General features: G+C 39.5%; 2 protein-coding genes across 2 annotated transcripts; one reads left to right on the forward strand and one right to left on the reverse strand.

The window, feature by feature from the left end:
- Positions 1-2,906: 2,906 nt before the first annotated feature.
- cnpy4 (canopy FGF signaling regulator 4) lies at positions 2,907-5,678 on the reverse strand. The gene is made up of 6 exons (XM_034136900.1): positions 5,511-5,678; positions 5,224-5,350; positions 4,433-4,529; positions 4,082-4,204; positions 3,803-3,920; positions 2,907-3,406 (listed from the first exon to the last, which is right to left on the reverse strand). The coding sequence occupies exons 1-6, from the start codon at positions 5,593-5,595 to the stop codon at positions 3,294-3,296; spliced, it is 663 nt and encodes a 220-aa protein (XP_033992791.1). The 5' UTR covers positions 5,596-5,678; the 3' UTR covers positions 2,907-3,293.
- A 998-nt stretch (positions 5,679-6,676) lies between these two features.
- On the forward strand, positions 6,677-18,348 carry LOC117488143 (calpain-5-like). Its single transcript, XM_034136928.1, has 14 exons — positions 6,677-6,736; positions 7,239-7,497; positions 9,317-9,500; positions 11,010-11,141; positions 11,222-11,433; positions 12,245-12,437; positions 12,518-12,699; positions 13,067-13,144; positions 13,742-14,153; positions 14,224-14,346; positions 14,418-14,614; positions 17,508-17,626; positions 17,727-17,863; positions 17,942-18,348. Exons 3-14 carry the CDS (start codon positions 9,336-9,338, stop codon positions 18,116-18,118), a joined length of 2,127 nt encoding a protein of 708 aa, XP_033992819.1. The 5' UTR covers positions 6,677-6,736; positions 7,239-7,497; positions 9,317-9,335; the 3' UTR covers positions 18,119-18,348.
- Positions 18,349-20,048: the final 1,700 nt, after the last annotated feature.

Consider the following 20,048-nt stretch of genomic DNA (forward strand, 5'->3'; position numbering starts at 1 on the left):
CATTACAACACTATATTACAAATAAATGACGCTAGCACATTGACAGGCATCATCGGGACTAGACTGCAAATAACAAGAGGATAAAAGCTCCAGCAACACTATATAAAACTATTTTTATTTTCTATTATTTGATTGCCTCATTGCAGTCTTGAATCATTTATGGCGGAAACCACGAGAAGCACTTTCTTTGATAATGCTTTATAAACATAGTGTATTATTATGTATTGTAAAAGAGGTTTAAATGGTGCCAGGACCCCCTCTCTGGTTTGCACATTAACACATAAAAGGTCACAGGCACTTAAAGGTAGGGTAGGTACATTTGAGAAACCGGCTCGAGATCGCTAGAATTTGAAAATACACAACTGGAGAAAATCTGCCACTTCCTTACAGAGCCCCTCCTCCAACACACACGAACGCGCACATGACCAATGAGGGCACGAGATAAGTTTGTGCACAGATGGAAGGCTGACAGGCAGGTAGGCCATCCAGTTATTTTAGCCAGGCCGGCTAAAATGATTGGTCGTACTTTTTACAGTAGCCTACTACGGCTTCCACAGATTACATTTTTTTTATGGATTTTTTGTCAAAGCACTTAAGATATTCATTGCTATCGGGATGTTAAGAGCATTCCATGGAATATAACAAAAAGTGTATCTCGAGCCGGTTTCTCAAACTTACCTACCCTACCTTTAAATATTGGTATTAACTCAGTTCAATACACATATTGTATGTTTGTTTTCAGAGGAGAAACATAATGGGACCCAAAATGGACAATAAAGGTTATTTGAATAATTTTATTGTTTTATGAATCACAAGCTTTTATATATACATTTTATTCAATACAGTTTGAGTAGTACAAGTATTCAAAGCATTACCAGTCTGCCTGTGCTTTGTTCTGCTCCTCAGTGCCCTCTTGTGGTTGGATTTTGAATCCAGTCTCCTTAATCCTTCAGACCTCATCACCATCCACTGACCTCCACCTGACACTAGGAAATATATGTGAGTGTATCATTTAAATGTTAATAAGTTCAGCATTCATTTTTTAATGGTGGACACAAAAAAGAGGGATACAACCAAAACAGACCTCCTACTCGTGAACGAACAAGCCTCTCTCACTGGATCCTTGTTTAAAGTGGGCTCTGCTTCCAAGTAACATGTTGTATATTTCCAAAGACAACAATATGACACACGCTGAGGCATTTTTCTTTACACTGTAGGTATTAAACAAACATGTGAAAGCAGCGCTGACAGCTGTCCGCGGTGCTGCTGGAGAGGAAAGGTTCGAGTTGAATCTGCAGGAGGTCTCTGGGCAGGAAACTGGAGCCGTCCAGCTGTGAGTCTGTGAAACATCTGCAAAGAACATATCCTTATCAGATTCAACCAGTAATTAGGGTGCATTATAACAATGGGATACAGTATTATTACAGGCTATGCGGGCCACCAAAATGCAATCAAAGGAAGTCGTTTTAATTTGTAAATTAATTGCAGGAACCACTGTAGACATTAAAAGGATGCAAAGGCCCTGGTGGTCTATGAAGGGGTATCTGGGGTAAGAGTTCACATCCTTCACAGAGGAAGTTAAATGAGGGCTTTCTCTCGATGATGCAGTCATCCAAGGAATGATAAGACATGGGAAAAACTAAGTTGTATGGTCCATTCAGGAGCATAGAACATTTATTTATCAGAGTAAAGGGTGAGTTATCCCAAATAAAGTGCCTAATTCAAAGCAAATGACTTGATTGGAGTAACAAAAAAACTGCAAGTGAAAGTGAGTTCACATTTTTTTGGAAAAGTATGATGTGCTGTGAATTCTCCCACGTTTAATGTGAAAACAATATACATATTTTTGTATGAATTCTAAATATGCAAGGCATTACATGGTCACCTTTAAGGAGAGGATCTGCCCTCTGGCCTCAGTCCGTTTAAACCCTTAGATGCATAAGTGGGTCTTTTTTGACCCGGTGAGGTGGTTTTCTTGAAGTATCTTTGTAATTACATTTTTTTATCATTTCAAATTCCAGCTATTCCTCAAAAAACATGTTTTGGATATCATGCCATTCAAATTTTAAATTTTAATAAAAAAAAATTGTAGTTTTTGTATTACTACCCCAAGCTTCCATAAGTGGGTCAAAAATGACCCGCATGCATTTTCTTTGGAATTTCATTTTATTTTCAAAATGTAAAAAAAATGTCTAAAATTATAAATAGTGAAAAATTAAATATAAAATATTTCTGGTGTGAACCAAAATATAATACTAAATATTATACAAGTGATTTTTCTTAACCAAAATGACAAAAATGGCATAAAAACACATATTATTCTAATACGGGTCCTTTTTGACCCACTTATGGAAGAGTGTAGGGTCCAGTCACTCGTGCATCTAAGGGTTAAATCCATTGCTTATATTTAAATAGCATCACTTCAGGGCTGGACAAGAGGAGAAATGACCACAGTAACAAGAAAGTATAAATATTAAGTGTGGAATTATAGACAATGAAGTTGAAATTCATACATACACAGCCATGAATATTGTGTCTGTAAATGCACCTTCCATATTCACACTGGTATGAAATAGGAACATCCCTCAACACAATAGGACACTGCCAAATCTGTGTCAGTGTCAATATGAAACCACTAGGGGGCAGCATTTAGCAACGATCCAGCTGGTTGCATAGGGAGAATGAGTTGCACTAAAATGTGTTTTTCTTGCTCTTATAAAATAAACAAGTTCTATGGTAAAAGAAAAACAAGGTTATATTTTAATTTTTGAGAAGCTCACCAGTTTAGCTACTATTGTTCGTAATTTAGACAGGGTACATATAAAGGAACTATAGAGAAGTTAAAGAAATGGTGATGTTTCATTGAAAACTGATAGAAATGTAGAAAAAACTAAAATATCCAAAAGTGTTATAAAAGGCATTTTATTCACACTGAAAAAACTGTACATATTGCATTATAAGGCTGTAAACATGCTGCTTTGTACCATATAGTGTTGGCATTAGGAGATGTAACAGCGTGTAAACATCATATAACACTGAGAAGGTCTAAAATATGAATGGCAAAAGCTTGGAACCTCATTCAACTAAAATGTGCGACAGTTCATATAAAAACAACGGGAGAAACGTAGTGTTAAAGTCCAAAAGCACACATGATTATGACTCCCAAGACTGCCAAGATTTGGCAGTAGAAATATAATAAAAACATGTTTGTGTCAAAATACATATATATTTTTTTACTATTGGCAGGGAAATTTGAGGTTTCTTTTGCGTTTCACTTTTATATATTTTCCCCCTCATAGCTCTCCAGCATCATGGGTTTTCCTCTCCTCTTCTGCGCCGTGGCTTTCTGCCTCCTTGGCCTCACTTTTGATTCTCATGTCTCCTTTCCACATTTCCTTTATGCACTCTGAGGGAGAGAAAAAACAAAATACTCAAGGAGGTTTAAGCTACATACTTTGTTATCTGCAGAGAGAAGAGCTAGCTCACTTGTGTTATGTTCAGTGAGTTTGCGTACACCTTATTACTCTCTATAAATAAATGGTGAATATTAAATACCTATTCCGACATCTTTGGGTCAAGTGAACTAACTCCCCTTTTTTGACCTAGCTTGACTAATCAGGGACAGAAAGCTTTGTACATCTCACCTGACAGTTGTTCCTCATTTCTCATATAATAGATAATAGTATGCGTCTGTTTAGCATGAATGTCAGATGAGACTTCAGTCGATGTGCTCTCAACCTGAATTCATCTAAACACACTGAAAGCAGCATTAGATTATAACCCGACGGCATCACTTAATCACCTTGCTCTGATGTCTTGAGGACTTGGTTCTGACAGAGGAAGCTCTCCAGCCTCTTCTCCTGATGATTGAAGTACCAGTCCTCCACGACCTCCTCATACTCCTCCAGCATCGTCTCACACTGAACAACACACAAATAATATTACTGTAAACACTTTTATTGTAGTGTTAACAAAGGCAATTGTCTATATCTAGCACAGATACCTTCCTCACACTTTAAAATACAAGTGTAAGGTTGTAAAATCCCTTTATATTAATACACTGAACCACACATCCTCCTACCCGTTTCTTCATGTCTGACACCTCTACGGAGGGTTCGTCCCACAGCTCAAATGGCAGACCCAAATCCACTTTGACCCCTTTGTGGACCAGGTTCTTCAGAGTCGTCATGGTCTGACTGGCCCCCTGCATTATATACAAAACAGTTTATTTATATAACATTTTACAGAGCAAGTTTTTAGGTTAAATTTGTCTTTTCACATGGAACATACTGCATAATAAACATGTCACCTATAAATGTCAAATGCATTTCTTTAATCCAAGATGGACCTTAAAACACCTGCTTAAAAAAAAGCTACTAATACCTGTGTAATGCAACAGATGAGAGGTTAAAAGCAGATTAGTAAACCTGACCTTGGCGTATCGGAGGCTGCCTGGCCTCTCTGCGTGAACATTATACTGCAGGACGCGCTCACATATGTTGTCCAGAGCCTCAGTCAGACGGGTTTCCCTATTGTCAGAATACAGGGTTAGATGGTGATGTTACACACAAACATACAAAGATGCAGGTTTTCTAGCAGTCTAACAATGCAATGTGTAAAGTATCAGAATCAGAATACACGTATTAATCCCTCAGAGGGGAAGTTAACATTGTTACAGCAAAAGGAAAGAGGAAAAACAATGTATTAATAGGCATGCATTAAACATTAGAGAAGGACATTACACAAATTACAATCTACAGTACCCATCCAGGTGGAAAACAAAAAGTACAGTAATAGTATTTTTCAAAAATAAAACGAGTGTAGCATGTAGAAGTAGTGTGATAGCATCCAGATAACAGAAGTGGAAATAAAAGTGTTTGTGTCAAAGTTACTACAGATTGTGTTACAGTAGTTTAATTGTCTAACTAAAAAATAGATTGACAATAGATACTTTATTCATCCCAAGTCTAGAAATTATTTTGTCACAGCAGCATTTTGACAATCTACAAGAATAACAAAACGACCTAAAAGTTGAATAAAATACATAAAATACAAATTTAAAATATATTAATATTCTCAGTAAGTATGCAGTATGAACACATACACATAGTTAGTTGTACAGTAGCTTGTAATTAAGATAGGAGCAAGTCAAAGTAAAGTAGTATTAGATACTGTCTGCACTCTCAGGTATATTTAAAGTGACATTCCCCAGAGTTTACTCACGAGGTGTTGTATTTGATCTTCCTTCTCCTCCTGCCTGAGTCCAGCACCTCTCCCAGCTCCAGGACTTCTTTGGATCGACCACTTTTCTCCAGAGCATCCTGCAGCTCTACTGACAGAAACTTACACACTGACAGACAGGAGAAACAGATATTTAAAAACGTTTTATAAGCATGTTCATGTCAAAGGCACACACTCCTGGACATCAACTATGTAAACACAAGCCATACTGCTGTTATAAAGCCACATACATAGCATTAAAAGCTAGTGTCACTTTTTTAAAATCCTACCTTCGCATTTGTTCGGCAGTCTTTCGTCTTGCTCTGCTGTAACGGAGCAGCAGAGGACAAAGAAAGTCAGTATAAAAAGTTTCATGTCAACAGTTTTCGGTTCTTACGGCTTAATAAAAAGTTCAGCAGCCACATCGGCAGTTTCTCCGATCTGCGCATGCGTAGTACATCCTAACAGACACGACTAGCAGATGCCTGATGGTAAGATTTCAAGGAAGTTAGTCGAAAGAAGAAACTCGCATCACAAGAAATGTAATTATTTATTTAATTACATTATATTTTCTACCGCCGCTCTTCACTTATTTCTAACATATCATAATTGTTTTTGTTTTGAGCATATATAATTGTATTTATTTATTTTTATTTTTACTATTTCTATTTATTTTGTCGTCTGCTATTTCTTTAATATTTGCACACTTTGAAATCTACATTTATAAAGAAACATTTCCTGGATACACAGTTTTTGATTATGGAAATCTGATTTATGATGTATATTAAATTGTATTTATATAATAATACACTTTATTTATATAGCACTGCATTAAGATGCAGCCCAAAGTGCTTTACAGAAACAACCATGAACAGTGATACAACTATAAATAAAAGCAAAATTTAAAAAGATAGGCCTTCAATGTACTTACTTATTAAAAGTATACAATCAATGGTATGCAGTTTAAAGCTTATTTTGCAGTGCCCAAAAGCTAATTTATCAAAAAAAGAAACAACCCTATTTTCAAATATGCTCACATATTTAAGCAAGGATATCATAGAACAAAGCCTAATTGGAAAATAAGGCAGGTAAGGTTTTGGTGCAAATTGTGCTATTTACCTTAATGTATGTGCTGCTATGTGAACAGTTTCCCAATTATTAAAAGACATTATATTTGTTATGAGCTCTGAGTTGATGCTCCAGGTTGGTCACATAGGAATGGGGGATAATTAGTCTGTTATTTGGCAGTGAGGTGGTTAAAATAGAAGGCGCTCGCCTCTTGGTATCTCAGGTGTCAGGGGCAACACAGTCGACAGCAACAGATACCCCAAGAGTGTGTGAGGGAGAAGATAGAGAGGAGAGGAGGGAAGAGGAGAAGAGAGCAAAAAGATAAGGCGGAAAACGAGAAGAGAGGGAACCGAGAACTGTGTTAATATGAGGACGGAAGAGAAAAGCAGTGAAACTCATCGAGTGGAGGAAGAGAAGAAGACAGAATCTGCTTAGTCACCAACCAGAAGTGAGTGACACACACACACACACACACTAACACACACTCCAAGAAAAAAAAGTATGTTTATGTTCTCCAGCTGCAGAACAGTTTGCAGCAGAGGATCAAGTGTTCATCTTGAATATCTGAAACTCAATAGTGACTGTAGTGTTTTACTGGTGGGAAGTGAAGCTTCTATGGCTATAACTGTGTGTTATGTCACCAAGGGGGATGAATGTGTGTGTATTGTCTGTGTGGAGGGAGATAGAGTTACACAGACACCCGGCTCCAGCAGTGTCACCCTGCCCTGTATGTCACGGCCATATGCAGACACAGACACACACACACACACACACACACACACACACACACACACACACACACACACTCGCATCAGCTCTACAGGCTGTTACACACACTCATAAGACATGGTGTCAGGGAACTTGCAGCACTCACAACAAGCGGTTCTCTAAAACTGCAGCATCATACTTTTGGTTTTTGCATTTCATTTTCTGATGTTCTTTCCAACTAGGTCCAATGAGTTGAGTATCTGGAGGAGATGAGTCTTACTCTCCCAACACTTTCAGAGGAAGGAATAAGAAAGTGTCAGCTGACAGTGGGACAGAGAAGAGGCAAGAGATGACCATTGCTGGATACACGTCGCAACACATGATTGCCTCTGAAATATTACCGTTCCCTAAATGACCAAAGGAGGTCATATTCCTGGATCCTCTGACTGAGATCAGGGAATCGTTTCATGTCAGGAAAGCAACGGGAGAAACGTCTTAAAGGTAAAACAATGTACCTGCAGTTCATACTGTTGACACTGATCTAATCTGATGCATGTAGATTGTGGAATGACCCAAAATGACTATAGAATATGACAATTTAATACTAGATAATAATATAACTCATTGTACGTCAAAAATATGAAAAGCTTTTAATATAAAGCATAAGATTATATTTAATACAGACTATGCTTAATTTATTATAAATTATCTAAGTATCAGTTGTGAATGTAAAGTAAAGTCAATTCATATTTTATTTATTTATATTTGAATCTTTATTATAAATACAAAATGTGTGGATTCAAGTTATTCCCGAGCCCTTTGCAACAACAAACACAGTTATATTTACATGTTCAAATAAATATATTGACATAGTTTAGTCTTTATTGTCAAAGTAAAAAGAGACAAAACATGAATAAAGAAAACTACTTGAATGAACACACACGCAAATAACTTCTTTATTTGAACCAAAACAAACCAACACATCCAATGACAGTGACACTTTTAGCCTCATATGTTCACAACAAATGTAATTCCATATATATATATATTTACAACTATTGTTCATAATTGATTGATCGTTGTCTATGAAGGTTTATATATTAGGTTTTATGTGATTAAATAATAATATCGAGGCACAGGAGTTCCTGATGTGTATCTGCATTTCGTTGCTGCCTTCATTAAAACATGATAAGTCATACATTTGTTATGTGCAAAATGTTCATGGACAGTGCTACCGTTATATGTTTTTCTCGTGTTTTTGTGTCTATCTGCATTAATCTGATACAGGAAAAACAAAACCTCACTGATAATTAATGACATTAACCGGTGTGGTGTACCCGATCACCTCGCTCTTCTCCGTACAGCAAGACCCCGAGCTGACCCCCAACACACACACACACACATACGCACACACACACCTGGCATACTCTCGATGACACACACATGCTGCTGACTCAGGGACCCCAGCAGTTCATATCACTGACGACTAAAACGGTACTAATACGTTAGCGCTGTCCTAACCCCCCCAAGAGACAAACACACACACACACACACACACACACACACACACACACACACACACACACACACACACACACACACACACACACACACACACACTGACCCTGCTGGACCCCCTGCTAACTGGCAGGAGCTATGTAACCTTTGAGAAGTCAATAGATATTCATATTTGCAGTAGTGTTTAACAAATGCACTTTTTAATTACGTATTTTTGTGTAGGATCTCACATCTCAAACATTTGTGGAACTCACATCTCAAACATTTGTGGAACTTTACTTGGACCAACTCATTTAATATAACATATTTAAAAAGCTTTATTGCATTTTTGGGTTTATTACAATGTTGCCAGGTGTTTTATAATGTTTATATGTATAACTACATTACATATTATCAGCATCATTCATGTAAATGTTCTTATAGACTAGATATGTAAACAACTTGGATTCGGTATTAATTCCCACAGGTTGTTTATTTAAACGTAGTTTTGCCATAATAGACTACCATGTTGTTTACTTGTTTCTCACACAAGTCTCTAAGGTAACATTTGCATCACCTTTCATGATTTTAAGGGTTTTTAAAATCTATTTCCTTGAGTAAAGCAAGGGAAACTAACTGACAGATGTTTGGCATTGCTGTTTTATTTTGAAATGTATATAAATACACACTCAAGGTTCTAACCAGTAGGGATGTCTTATAAATACAACCCATTTATTATTCTGAAAGTGTAACCCAATACTGCTGCATGGAAAGTTCTATATGAACCCTTCATCTGTCCCACGTCTCTTCTTCTGGTCCAAAGCCCTTCCTCTCCGGCCACAATGCCCGAACAAGTGAACCATTTCCAGGGTCAGAGCTTCCACAAGCTGAGGCGGGCCTGCCTGAGGCGAGGTGCCCTCTTTCAGGACCCTCTGTTCCCCGCCACCCCCCAGTCCTTATTCTACAGGAGGAAGCCCCCGCCGGGACTGACCTGGAAGAGGCCGAGGGTGAGTGTGAAGAGCAGGGAGAAGTGGAAGAACAAGAAGGCCAATGTTGCTCTTTTTGTATGTATGAACTGCATGTTATACTGTGTATGGTGAGAGTTGTTGCAACTTATTTGCCAGTGCCAGACACACATTTCCATTTTATGGGTATTTAATGGACAGTATTCTGAATCTGAGAAGCTCTAAATCGGTCATTGCTACTAGTTTAAACCAATTTGAACAACAACAAAGAGTTATTTGACAAATATATCTCCTCCCCTCCCATATCTAAAAATGATCAGCATGTCCCATTTCCGTTAGATAAGTTAATTAAAGCACCTGCTATTATAGGAGAGGCGTCAGGCAGAGAAACCCAAGCCCTCAGGGAGCGAGTGGCGCGTGCTGTCGATGGACTGATCTATTGGTGCGTGTGTGTGTGTGTGTGTGTATATACAGTTAAGTTTAGATAAAGAAATAGCCCAGGTGTTTTTAGCTCAGTGTTGACATGGGTGCAGCAGTGTATAAGCGTAGGTGTTTATTGTGGCTAAAGCAAGACAAGCAGCGTTTAATGGTCGTTGGAAATGGGAGGTTGGAGTCAAGGTTAAATTATTTATTGTCCAGAGTCAATGGTCCAAACACCAATTTAATAAATTATGCAAGGTCTTTTAATCGAATGGATTAGACAAACAGTATTTGTTTTGGACTGTAAACAAAATAATGATGTGATTTCATTTAAAATAATTGTTTTCAAAGTCATACGTGTCATACTTAAGAACTACACATTGTTAAGAACAATTACTATCGAAAACTGGACCTGAATAACATTATTCAAAAAAATACTTTCTATGGAATTCTTAAAGAAAATAAATGATTTTGCTGATCCATGGCAGAAGATAAAGGGTTAATGGTATTGTGTTCCTAATGCTCGGCTCAGGTATTTTAAGCGTGTACCACTGAGAGTCGGATGATAGGAAGACATCTGTCCCCTCTCTCTGCTGACACACACACACGCACGCACACACACACACACACATATTGTCTTCTTCACAACCCTTTTGGCCTTATACTTAATATAAGCTGCTATAATCAAGATGTGTGTGTGTGTGTGTGTGTGTGTGTGTGTGTGTGTGTGTGTCCAGCAGCACCTCTACTGTTACCCGACCCTGTTCAAACTGATATCCACAGATCAGGACAGGATCTGTCTCCTCAGCAGTGCTCCAACACTCACAGGCTTCATTTAACTTCTTTTTCAATCAGCGCTCGTTATCTGTTTCAACACGATTAACATTGTGTTACCTGCTTGAACAAGTTAGTGAATAGCTTGCAAATGTACTGCGGCATTTGGGGTGGCGAACAAAAAATAGCTAAAAGGAAAGTGAATATCAAGGGTATGGTTTCACATAAATGCTAATGTTGCTATGTGTCTGATTACAAAAGGAACCGTTGCTGCCCCAAGTGGCCAAACATGCAATGAATGCAGATTGAATGTGTCTCTTCTAACTTGACATCTCTTGTTTTCCAATCAAACACCAGGAGATATGTAAAGACCCTCGTCTGTTTGTTGACGGCATCAGTACTCGTGACTTGCACCAAGGCAGTCTGGGTAACTGTTGGATGGTGGCTGCCATTTCCTGCTTAGCATCTGAGCCATCTCTGTGGAAGAAGGTATTTGTGTCATCCTTTGTTTATTGCTTCCTTCCACTTTCCCTACCTCCATGGCTTCATCTCATAACTCCTCCTCACAGGTTATCCCAGACCATGTGGACCAGGAGTGGAACCCGAAGCGTCCCAACCTGTACGCCGGCATCTTCCATTTCCGGTTCTGGAGACTCGGCCGTTGGACGGATGTTGTCGTGGACGACCGTCTGCCGGTCAGCAGTGATGGAGTGCTGCTCTTCTGTCGCTCGGCCACTCCACGGGAGTTTTGGAGCGCTCTATTGGAGAAGGCCTACGCCAAGTAAGGACCAGGGTCTTGTAGTTTTTCTCCCTTCTTCAGGATCCAGTCTACCCTCACTTACCCTATTGTTATCTACTACTATAACATCTACAAATATACAGTACATCCTGGCAAAAATAAAACAGTCTCCCAACTTAATTCATCAACATGATTCTGTACCTCATTTATGTCCAGATCACAACATTTGACAGATTCTTCCTTGTCTTTTTAAACAAATAAATCTCTGGACCACGGCAACATTCGGTATTGGTCCCCATGCAAACATTTGCTCACTTGACAATTATAAAAATTGTAATCCGGAGCTAACGCAACAGCTGTAGCGTCCTCAGACCCCATTTCCACACATTTGCTATTGCTGTGACATTGCCAAGATGGAGACCATTGAGAGTTAACGGGGTCCAACGTTTCAAACCCAACCATTTGATGGTTTTGAGTTCATCAAAAAATAACGAGTCCATTAGAGGTTTAGCTGTAGTCAGGTTGATGTTCTTATAGTAAAAGAAAAACACCTATGCACCTTGAGTTGCCATTATAACTATCATCATCCAGCAAAGGAACCACACATAAGCACACAAGCAACCACCATACAGTAGCAACCTGCTAGCACACTCTCTTCATAAACACCTAGTAGGCTATGCACATTCTAACATGTCTGAAACTGCCTCCTTACCTATATATGCAACAACTCATAGATGCACCAATGTAAAACATCATAGTTCTACAAACAGAAAAACCTGTGAGTGGAAAATTGAAAGTAAGAAGAGGGGCTCAGCCATTTATCATTCAGTGAATATATCTGGTCACTCTGTAGGCTAAACGGCTGCTATGAGGCCCTGGAGGGAGGAAACACCACGGAGGCCCTGATCGACTTCACTGGAGGGGTTTCGGAGCCCCTAAGCCTGGATCGTGAGGCCCTCAGCCAGCACAGCGACCAGAGGAGGGCCTTCTTCCAGACATTGGCTAAGGCTCATGAACGTAAAGCCCTCATCACCTGCTCCATACGGGTAGGGCTTAGCACCTCTGAGTATCTTTGAACAAAAGAGAACTCAGGCTAAGACAAAAAAACGGTATTCTTATTCCTCAGCCAGCAGAGGGGGAGACAGTGGAGTCGGTGTTGGACTGTGGCCTGGTGCGAGGACACGCCTATGGGATCACAGCAGTGAGGAAGATGAGGCTGGGGGAGATGGGTTGGATGTCCCGACTCTTCATGGTGCGCATGAGGAACCCATGGGGGACCACGGACTGGACGGGTGCCTGGAGTCAAGGGTGAGGGTCTTCTGAACTCCACACTGACTTCATCTGCCACATGTCCGACTGCTGAGTACATCACACACTTTGCTGGAGCTGCGGGAATAAAAAACCTCCGCTGACATTTAACAGTGTCAGGCTGCTTTACAACATTTCATAATCACAATTTCCTACATTTTACAATAGTGTTGGACATGTTTTACAAGGGGACATCTGCCGTTCACATTATGGAGGTCTGAGAATCTCTGTAAATGGCCAAAATGGACCTATAAAGGTTTCCAGAAGTTGAAACGCTACTTGTACTTTTCACATGTCATTTCCAGTGTGTTGAACCTTGCAGCCTATTTTTTGTTTGTTTACGATTGTCCTTGAACGCCCCCTGCAGGTCGCAGGAGTGGCAACAGATGAGTCGTGCAGAGAGGGAGAAAATGGGCCTGGTTGTTCGAGACGTTGGGGAGTTCTGGTAATTGTCAGGGTTTCAAGTTTATTTATTGGCATTTTGATTTGGACAAAAAAAAGATATCACATTTATGAATTTAACAGACATTGTTATCGTAAACCAAGTGAAACGTAAACATCACATATACAAAAATATACAAATATTAGTAGTAAACTATAATGAAAACTAATTCAAGAGAATTCAAAACAAATATTGAAATAAAAAAAAAAAATTGGAATGGACATGTGAACGTGTTAATAGCAGGTTTTAACAGTGAGTTAGTTACAAAGCTAGTAAACAAGCTACTATCCAGTTATATATTTCATACTAACTCGACAATATATTTGTTTTTATTAAGGAATTTCCATCAAATTCTATAACGGGTATGGTAGGCCTTTCCTTAATAGCAAAGGTTAATTTCTATAAGGCAAGACATTGAGGTCGTTTTTTAGCCACCGACTGATAGTGGGGGTTTTCAGGGGTTTAAAGTAAGTCTTGAAAACTTTAATATTATAATATTTTTACATTTTGTATTATTAGTTTGGTTTCCAGAGCAAAGAAAAAACAATGGAGAATTTCCAGGTCTTCTCCTGCTAATGTATTTCCTTTCCTGTTCCCCAGGATAGATTTTGAGGATTTCTGTCAGTACTTCACAGACGTGGTGGTGTGCCGGATGGTGGAGAGCTCTCTGCTGTGGCCCAGCTCTCACTGGAGGGAAGTACGCTGCTATGGGGAGTGGGCTTCAGCTCCTAATTCCCCTCCGTCCACCGTCTATCCCAGCAACAACACGCTGAGCTTGGGAAAGACCAACGCCAAACCTGGAGAGACTAAGCAGCGAGGTAACAGAAAGGAGGCCAGACTTGGGGAGCCGAAGGGAGGCAAAGGAGGGAAGCGTGAGCAAGATAAGGCTGTGAAAAAACTGAAAAAGGAAGAGGGTGGTGCAGAGGTGGGAGGATGGGAGGCACAGATGGACAAGAGGAGTCGGTGTGGAGGGTGCATCAACCACAGAGACACTTTCCTGCACAATCCACAGGTAAAACTGAGAAGGATACTAAGTATTTTCAAAGATGCGTGAAATTCTTAACTTTAATTTCTGTTTCTAGTTCATGTTTGAGGTGAGAGGCAAAGAGGAGGAGATGTTAATCTGTCTGCAGCAGGAGGACAGGAGGATACAGAGGAAGGATGGAGGAGGAGAAAACCTGCCTATTGGCTTTGAAGTGCTGAAGGTGAGCAGTTCAGGGACCAAAATGTGTTCAGGTCTCACAAAAACAAATAACGCTGCCTTACCGTGGCCCAGGTGGAGGTGAACCGTGGCAGCCGGGTGCAGTGTGTGGTGGAGCAGGCGGCCAGCTCCGTCTACATGGACTCCCGCAGTGTGACCCTGAGGGGGGCTCTGACCCCGGGGCGGTACGTGGTGCTGCCCACCACCTTCCTGCCAGGAGCAACAGGACGCTTCCTGCTACGCCTCTTCTCCCACTCCCACATCCCTCTCAGGTCTGTGACAGGAAATGTGTGTGTGCATGGGATAATCGCAAATTGTTTCATACTGTAGGATCAGAACATTTGGAAAATATTGGGTGAACCCAACTTAGATCCTTGCTTTTGTTCCAACTGAAAGTGCTTTATGAGCCTCCCAGAGGATTTGAGCTCAAATTAAGCTAAAAAAGTCAACCATTCATAGATTTAAAGTAAAATAAATAATGTATTGTGTAATATGAGTTTGCGTAGTAAATGGATTTCGATTTAGGGTTGATTTTTTTCTGTGAAAAAGAAACCCAGAAAAGAACGTCAATAAACTAAATGGCTAGGAAAGTAAAAATAAAATGAAACAAATACACAGAAAATAAAACAAATCCCCACAAACAAAAAAACTCCAAAATAAGGATGTATTGGCACCCAAAAGTTGGTGCAAAAATCGTTTTAAATAAGCAATCTTTTGGTGTATTATTTTTCAATGCAAGCTTAGATAGCAAGTGAATGCAGTTTAGTGAGAGGACTTTGTTTGCTCTCATATTTAACCCTGTAAAGCCCAAATATAGAAAAACATTAGAATGTATTGTTTTGACCTTTCAGATGTTGTCGTAGGGGGGCATTTTGGTACGTTTTTAGGGAAATGTTGTAATATTGCAACGTTGGGCTTAGGTGGGAGCAGAATTCCTGTATTTCTATTCACATAGTCTGAATAAATATATTGAACAACTAAGCGCATACACAGTAAATTTCTCGGAGTAAAGTTGACTCAAATTGATGAACATTTTACTCTAAAAATATAACATTTGGTTCCAACCTATATAGAGTAAAATGTACTCTTTGTTCAGAGTTGTATTTTTAGAGTTCATTTTACTCTATTATGTGCTTAGATTTGACTCTGCTTAATGGTTATTTACTCTATGTAGTGTATATTAAAAACAACTCTACTGCCATTTTACTCATAATAGAAGGTAATTTTACTCCCAATCGAACGTCATTTCACTCCAACTAGAAGGTAATTTTACTCCCAATAGAAGGTAATTTTACTCAGAATAGAATAAATGAACCATAATGATCTTTACAATAAAAAAGGTCAATAAACCAAAGTGCTTAAGGAACATGAGTGGGCGTGTGTGAAGCTGGCCATTGAGCGGCCCGACCAAGCAAGGAGGCAGAGGCAGAGAGTTCAAATACAACCCGGTGTGGGCATTTATTCCTCTTTGTGGTACAGGATACACAGCCTCAATATGACTGTCTCACGTGAACACAGTCACCAGCCACCTCACACACACACTAACAGGAAAACAGAACCTAAATACACACAGGACTAATCAAACCAACAAGACACAGGTGAGGAGGGAGGAGAAACACAGGGCACCAGGTGAACACAATCACCAGCAACAGACAAGACGGGAGGGGGAACACTTTTCAAACTAAAACAGGAAACAGAGACAGACAAACTAAAACATAGACAGATTGTGACAAATATATGCATAAATGACATATAATCACATGCTTCCTGTGCAATGTTTTAGCGTGGAACAAATGAATATATTTCGCCAATAATGAAGCTATATAATCCATAACGGAGAGCGAGATCTATGGCCCCAGAGATCACCTCCGTTACAGCGTGGTCATGGTTTAACTCCAATAGAATTGACTCTGCATTTTTGATCGCACTCTAGAAGCTATGAGTAATAAATAAACTCCAAAATGATTAAATATCACTATTTCAGAGCAAAATAGTAATTACTCTGGAAAAAATACTCACCAATATTTCCTGTGTAGGTGCGCCGCATTTGCGTCTTAGTTGAGGCTCCCTCCGCAAGATGAGGCCCCCTCCGCGAGGTGAGGCCCCACGCAGTCTGCATGATCTGCCTGTAGGGAGGGACGGCCCTGGTACAGGGCACTGGTGGCTGCATAGCAGCGCTAATGTCAAATACACAAACATTATATTTTAATTTTTTTGTCTTTGACATTAGCGCTGCTATGCAGCCACCTGTGCCCTGTACTACGAAGCCAGTTCAACATACCCTGGATATGTTTGAGTTATCTTAACTAACCCTAACAAACGAGATCTCGCTAAGCGGTCCTACGACGCTGGTTATCAACTCGGTAAATCAAGCCAGGGTTTCTCTCTCCAGCTGAGAGCGCGTTCACGGGAAAGAGGCGGGGTTAGCTACATTTGTAATCTGATAGATGATGTGATATGAATGATGTGACAAAAGTGCGACACGTCGGCGTCTTCTCTACACCCATACATGCAGGTAAACCAGTTCAACAAGTCACACAATCCTGCCTATTATCATAATCAAAGGAATACCTACACCCACACATGCAGGTAAACCAGTTCAACAAGTCACACAATGATGTCTGGCTAATGATAATAGGCTAATTGTCATACTAAAAGGGATACATCCAAGTGTCCCAACAAATTTCAGAAAGAATTGTTTCTGCCAGAACCAGAGTTAAATGTATTTTTGTAACTAATTAACTGATAAGATACAAGTAGAGTTTAAAATATTGCTACAGATAATTTCACATACTTTTATCAGAAATAATGTATTAATTTATTCAATTCTGGTCTGAATTCAAAATCTTAACAGAGGACACATTTAGAACTTAGTTATAGTGAATTATCAAAGACATTATATTTCTATTAGTGTTTTATTTCCATATGTGAACATGTAAGAAGGGCAGGGTCCATGACAGGTGCTTATGCTATTTTGAGTACCACACTGACCCAGTGTTGTAATATTACAACAAAGACATAAGCTGCTCAAAATCAGCTTATGTGACTTTTTTAGGATAGCTTAAAGTAATGTTGTAAAATTACAACTGTGGGCCTTACAGGCTTAACTCAATTTTCTCTGTCTTCGGTGGATTTAATCTGTTATATCTTAATTTTTTTGGATAGGGAATTGAAGGAGGATTTGCTGTCCCCCTCTGTCTTCCACTGTTTTCTACCTCAACCAACATTGGTGACCACTGTCTACCTCCGAAGGGCATCAGGACTTCACCCCCCCAAACAAAAAGGTTGCGTACCACAGAACCACTGCATCTCCTATAAGGGATAGCAGAGGAAAATATACCATGTTTCTTAACATTTTGTTGTATTGTCCATTATGTTCCACAGCTCCAGATGTTTATGCCATAGTGCGGTGTGAGAACGACACCATCAGGACACATGTTTTCAAGGCGGAGGGAAACCCAGAGTTCAACCTCAGAGCCATCTTCTACAGGAGATACCCCAGCACACACATCTCTATCGAGGTTTGACTTATTTATATATTCTTTCTCACACACACACAGCGTTTGCACACACAGTCAATCCTGTCTTGCTGTGTGCAGTTGTGGAGCAGAGGGTGGCTGTGGGACTCCATGCTGGGAGAGGCTCGGCTCCAGACGGCCGAGTCAGAGAGAAGTCGGAGTCATGTGATCGATCTGCGAGGCGGCCAATCCCGGTCCGGGTACCGAGGGTGCGTCTACGTCGAGACCTCCTCCAGCGTCTGCCTCACAGACTTGTGACAGCATCCTGCGTTGCCCTGGTTACTATTCCCTGACATGGCAAGTGTCTTCCTCTCTGGTGGAAGTGGATGGACAAACAGAAGTTTTGATGAACTAAAGTTAGACTGTGTTAAACAACTAAACCGCTGATACATTTTGTAATTAAAGATGTATTTAAGGCAGATGCTAGTTGCACCTGGGTGTATATAGTCAGTAATGCTATTTGCACCTGGGTGAGTATAGTGAAGAATGCTATTTACACCTGGGTTTATATAGTCAAGAATGCTATTTGTACCCGGGTGACTATAGTCAAAAATGCTATTTGCACCCGGGTGACTATAGTCAAAAATGCTATTTGTACCCGGGTGACTATAGTCAAAAATGCTATTTGTACCCGGGTGACTATAGTCAAAAATGCTATTTGCACCCGGGTGACTATAGTCAAAAATGCTATTTGCACCCGGGTGACTATAGTCAAAAATGCTATTTGTACCTGGGTGACTATAGTCAAAAATGCTATTTGTACCCGGGTGACTATAGTCAAAAATGCTATTTGTACCCGGGTGACTATAGTCAAAAATGCTATTTATACCTGGGTGAGTATAGTGAAGAATGCTATTTACACCCAGGTGACTAAAAATGCTATTTGCACCCGGGGTGTATTCTGTACTCTGTGGTGATCTGCAGGTCGGATGTTAGGGTGACCATCTTTCACGACTCAAGCAGTCCATGCAAAAGAATGAACTGCGGCCAAAATATTTCCTCTGTGTGGTATTATATTTAATTAATCGTAAGAACTGTTGTTTTGTTGCTGTTGTGGTTGTATTTTTACAATTATTTATGTTGTTAATATGTTTGAATGTCAATGTAGAAAACTATATTTGCATTTGTGTTTTGATTTTTTTTCCTATGATTAAATAATTAACACTTTTTAGAGTGTACTGACGAGTCAGTTTATTTCATTTGCAGCAGTATTCAAATTATTGAAGTAATATTTTGAGGGAAAACTTTCACTTCAGCTTTTAGCCCAGAGCCATGTGTTGCAACACAACATGTTGCAGTCTCTTCATACAGTTTTGCTGATTTCACATGGTCTCATATCTGACTTGATTAGACAAGACTGAAATCAGTAGCCGGACAATGGGAACGATTAAAGTGCACCCTGGTGAGAGTGAATGTTTTAACATGGATGGATATGAGATACATTTTGGGCTGCTTGCAATGAAAACTAAAACTTTGGTGCAGTCCAACTATTGATTGAGTCTTGTTTAATCAGGTAAAGATAGGAGGCCATCTGAAGTCAGCAAAACTGAATGAATTTTTTTTTGCAGGACTGCAAACAGAATCGGAAACAACACACTGTGTGAGACTAAGCATGAACATTTATTAAACGTTTTTCCTATTTTCCTCCGTTTTGATTACATGTAAATGACCGAGATAAACTGCAGCATTACTGGAGCTTATATCGCTTAGGAAAACTACTGTGTGCTACTGAATGTGGCCACACCTCTGTTCCAAATGCAAACTCCAAATCTAAGATTAAAGGCTAAGGCTTGGTCAACCTTTAACTGTACTCATTTGACAGTATTTGTATATCCCGAGCCTGTTTGAAGTGTTGAAATGTGGTTTGTTTTATGTTGCTCTAAGTTGAGTTTCAAAATGCTGTACTATTAACAAGTGTTAATTTTTTACATTCTATGCTGTGATACTATACTATGATACTATACTATATATTACTTGCATAGCTTTGACTTTCTACTCTTTTTAGATTGCAACTTTTGAACAGAAAATCATGAGTTTCTAAAATGATAATTAAGTGTTGAACTACCAAATAGTATATTAGGTATGGTATTTATAATTAGCTCCATCCTGACAACAATAGGAGTAATGTAATTGTAAGAATAATTGCTGTTGCCATTCTGTTGCATAATACTTTTACTAATTATGTTTT

This window comes from Trematomus bernacchii, unplaced genomic scaffold (genome assembly GCF_902827165.1).
Source record: "Trematomus bernacchii unplaced genomic scaffold, fTreBer1.1, whole genome shotgun sequence".
Classification (NCBI taxonomy): Eukaryota; Metazoa; Chordata; class Actinopteri; order Perciformes; family Nototheniidae; genus Trematomus; species Trematomus bernacchii.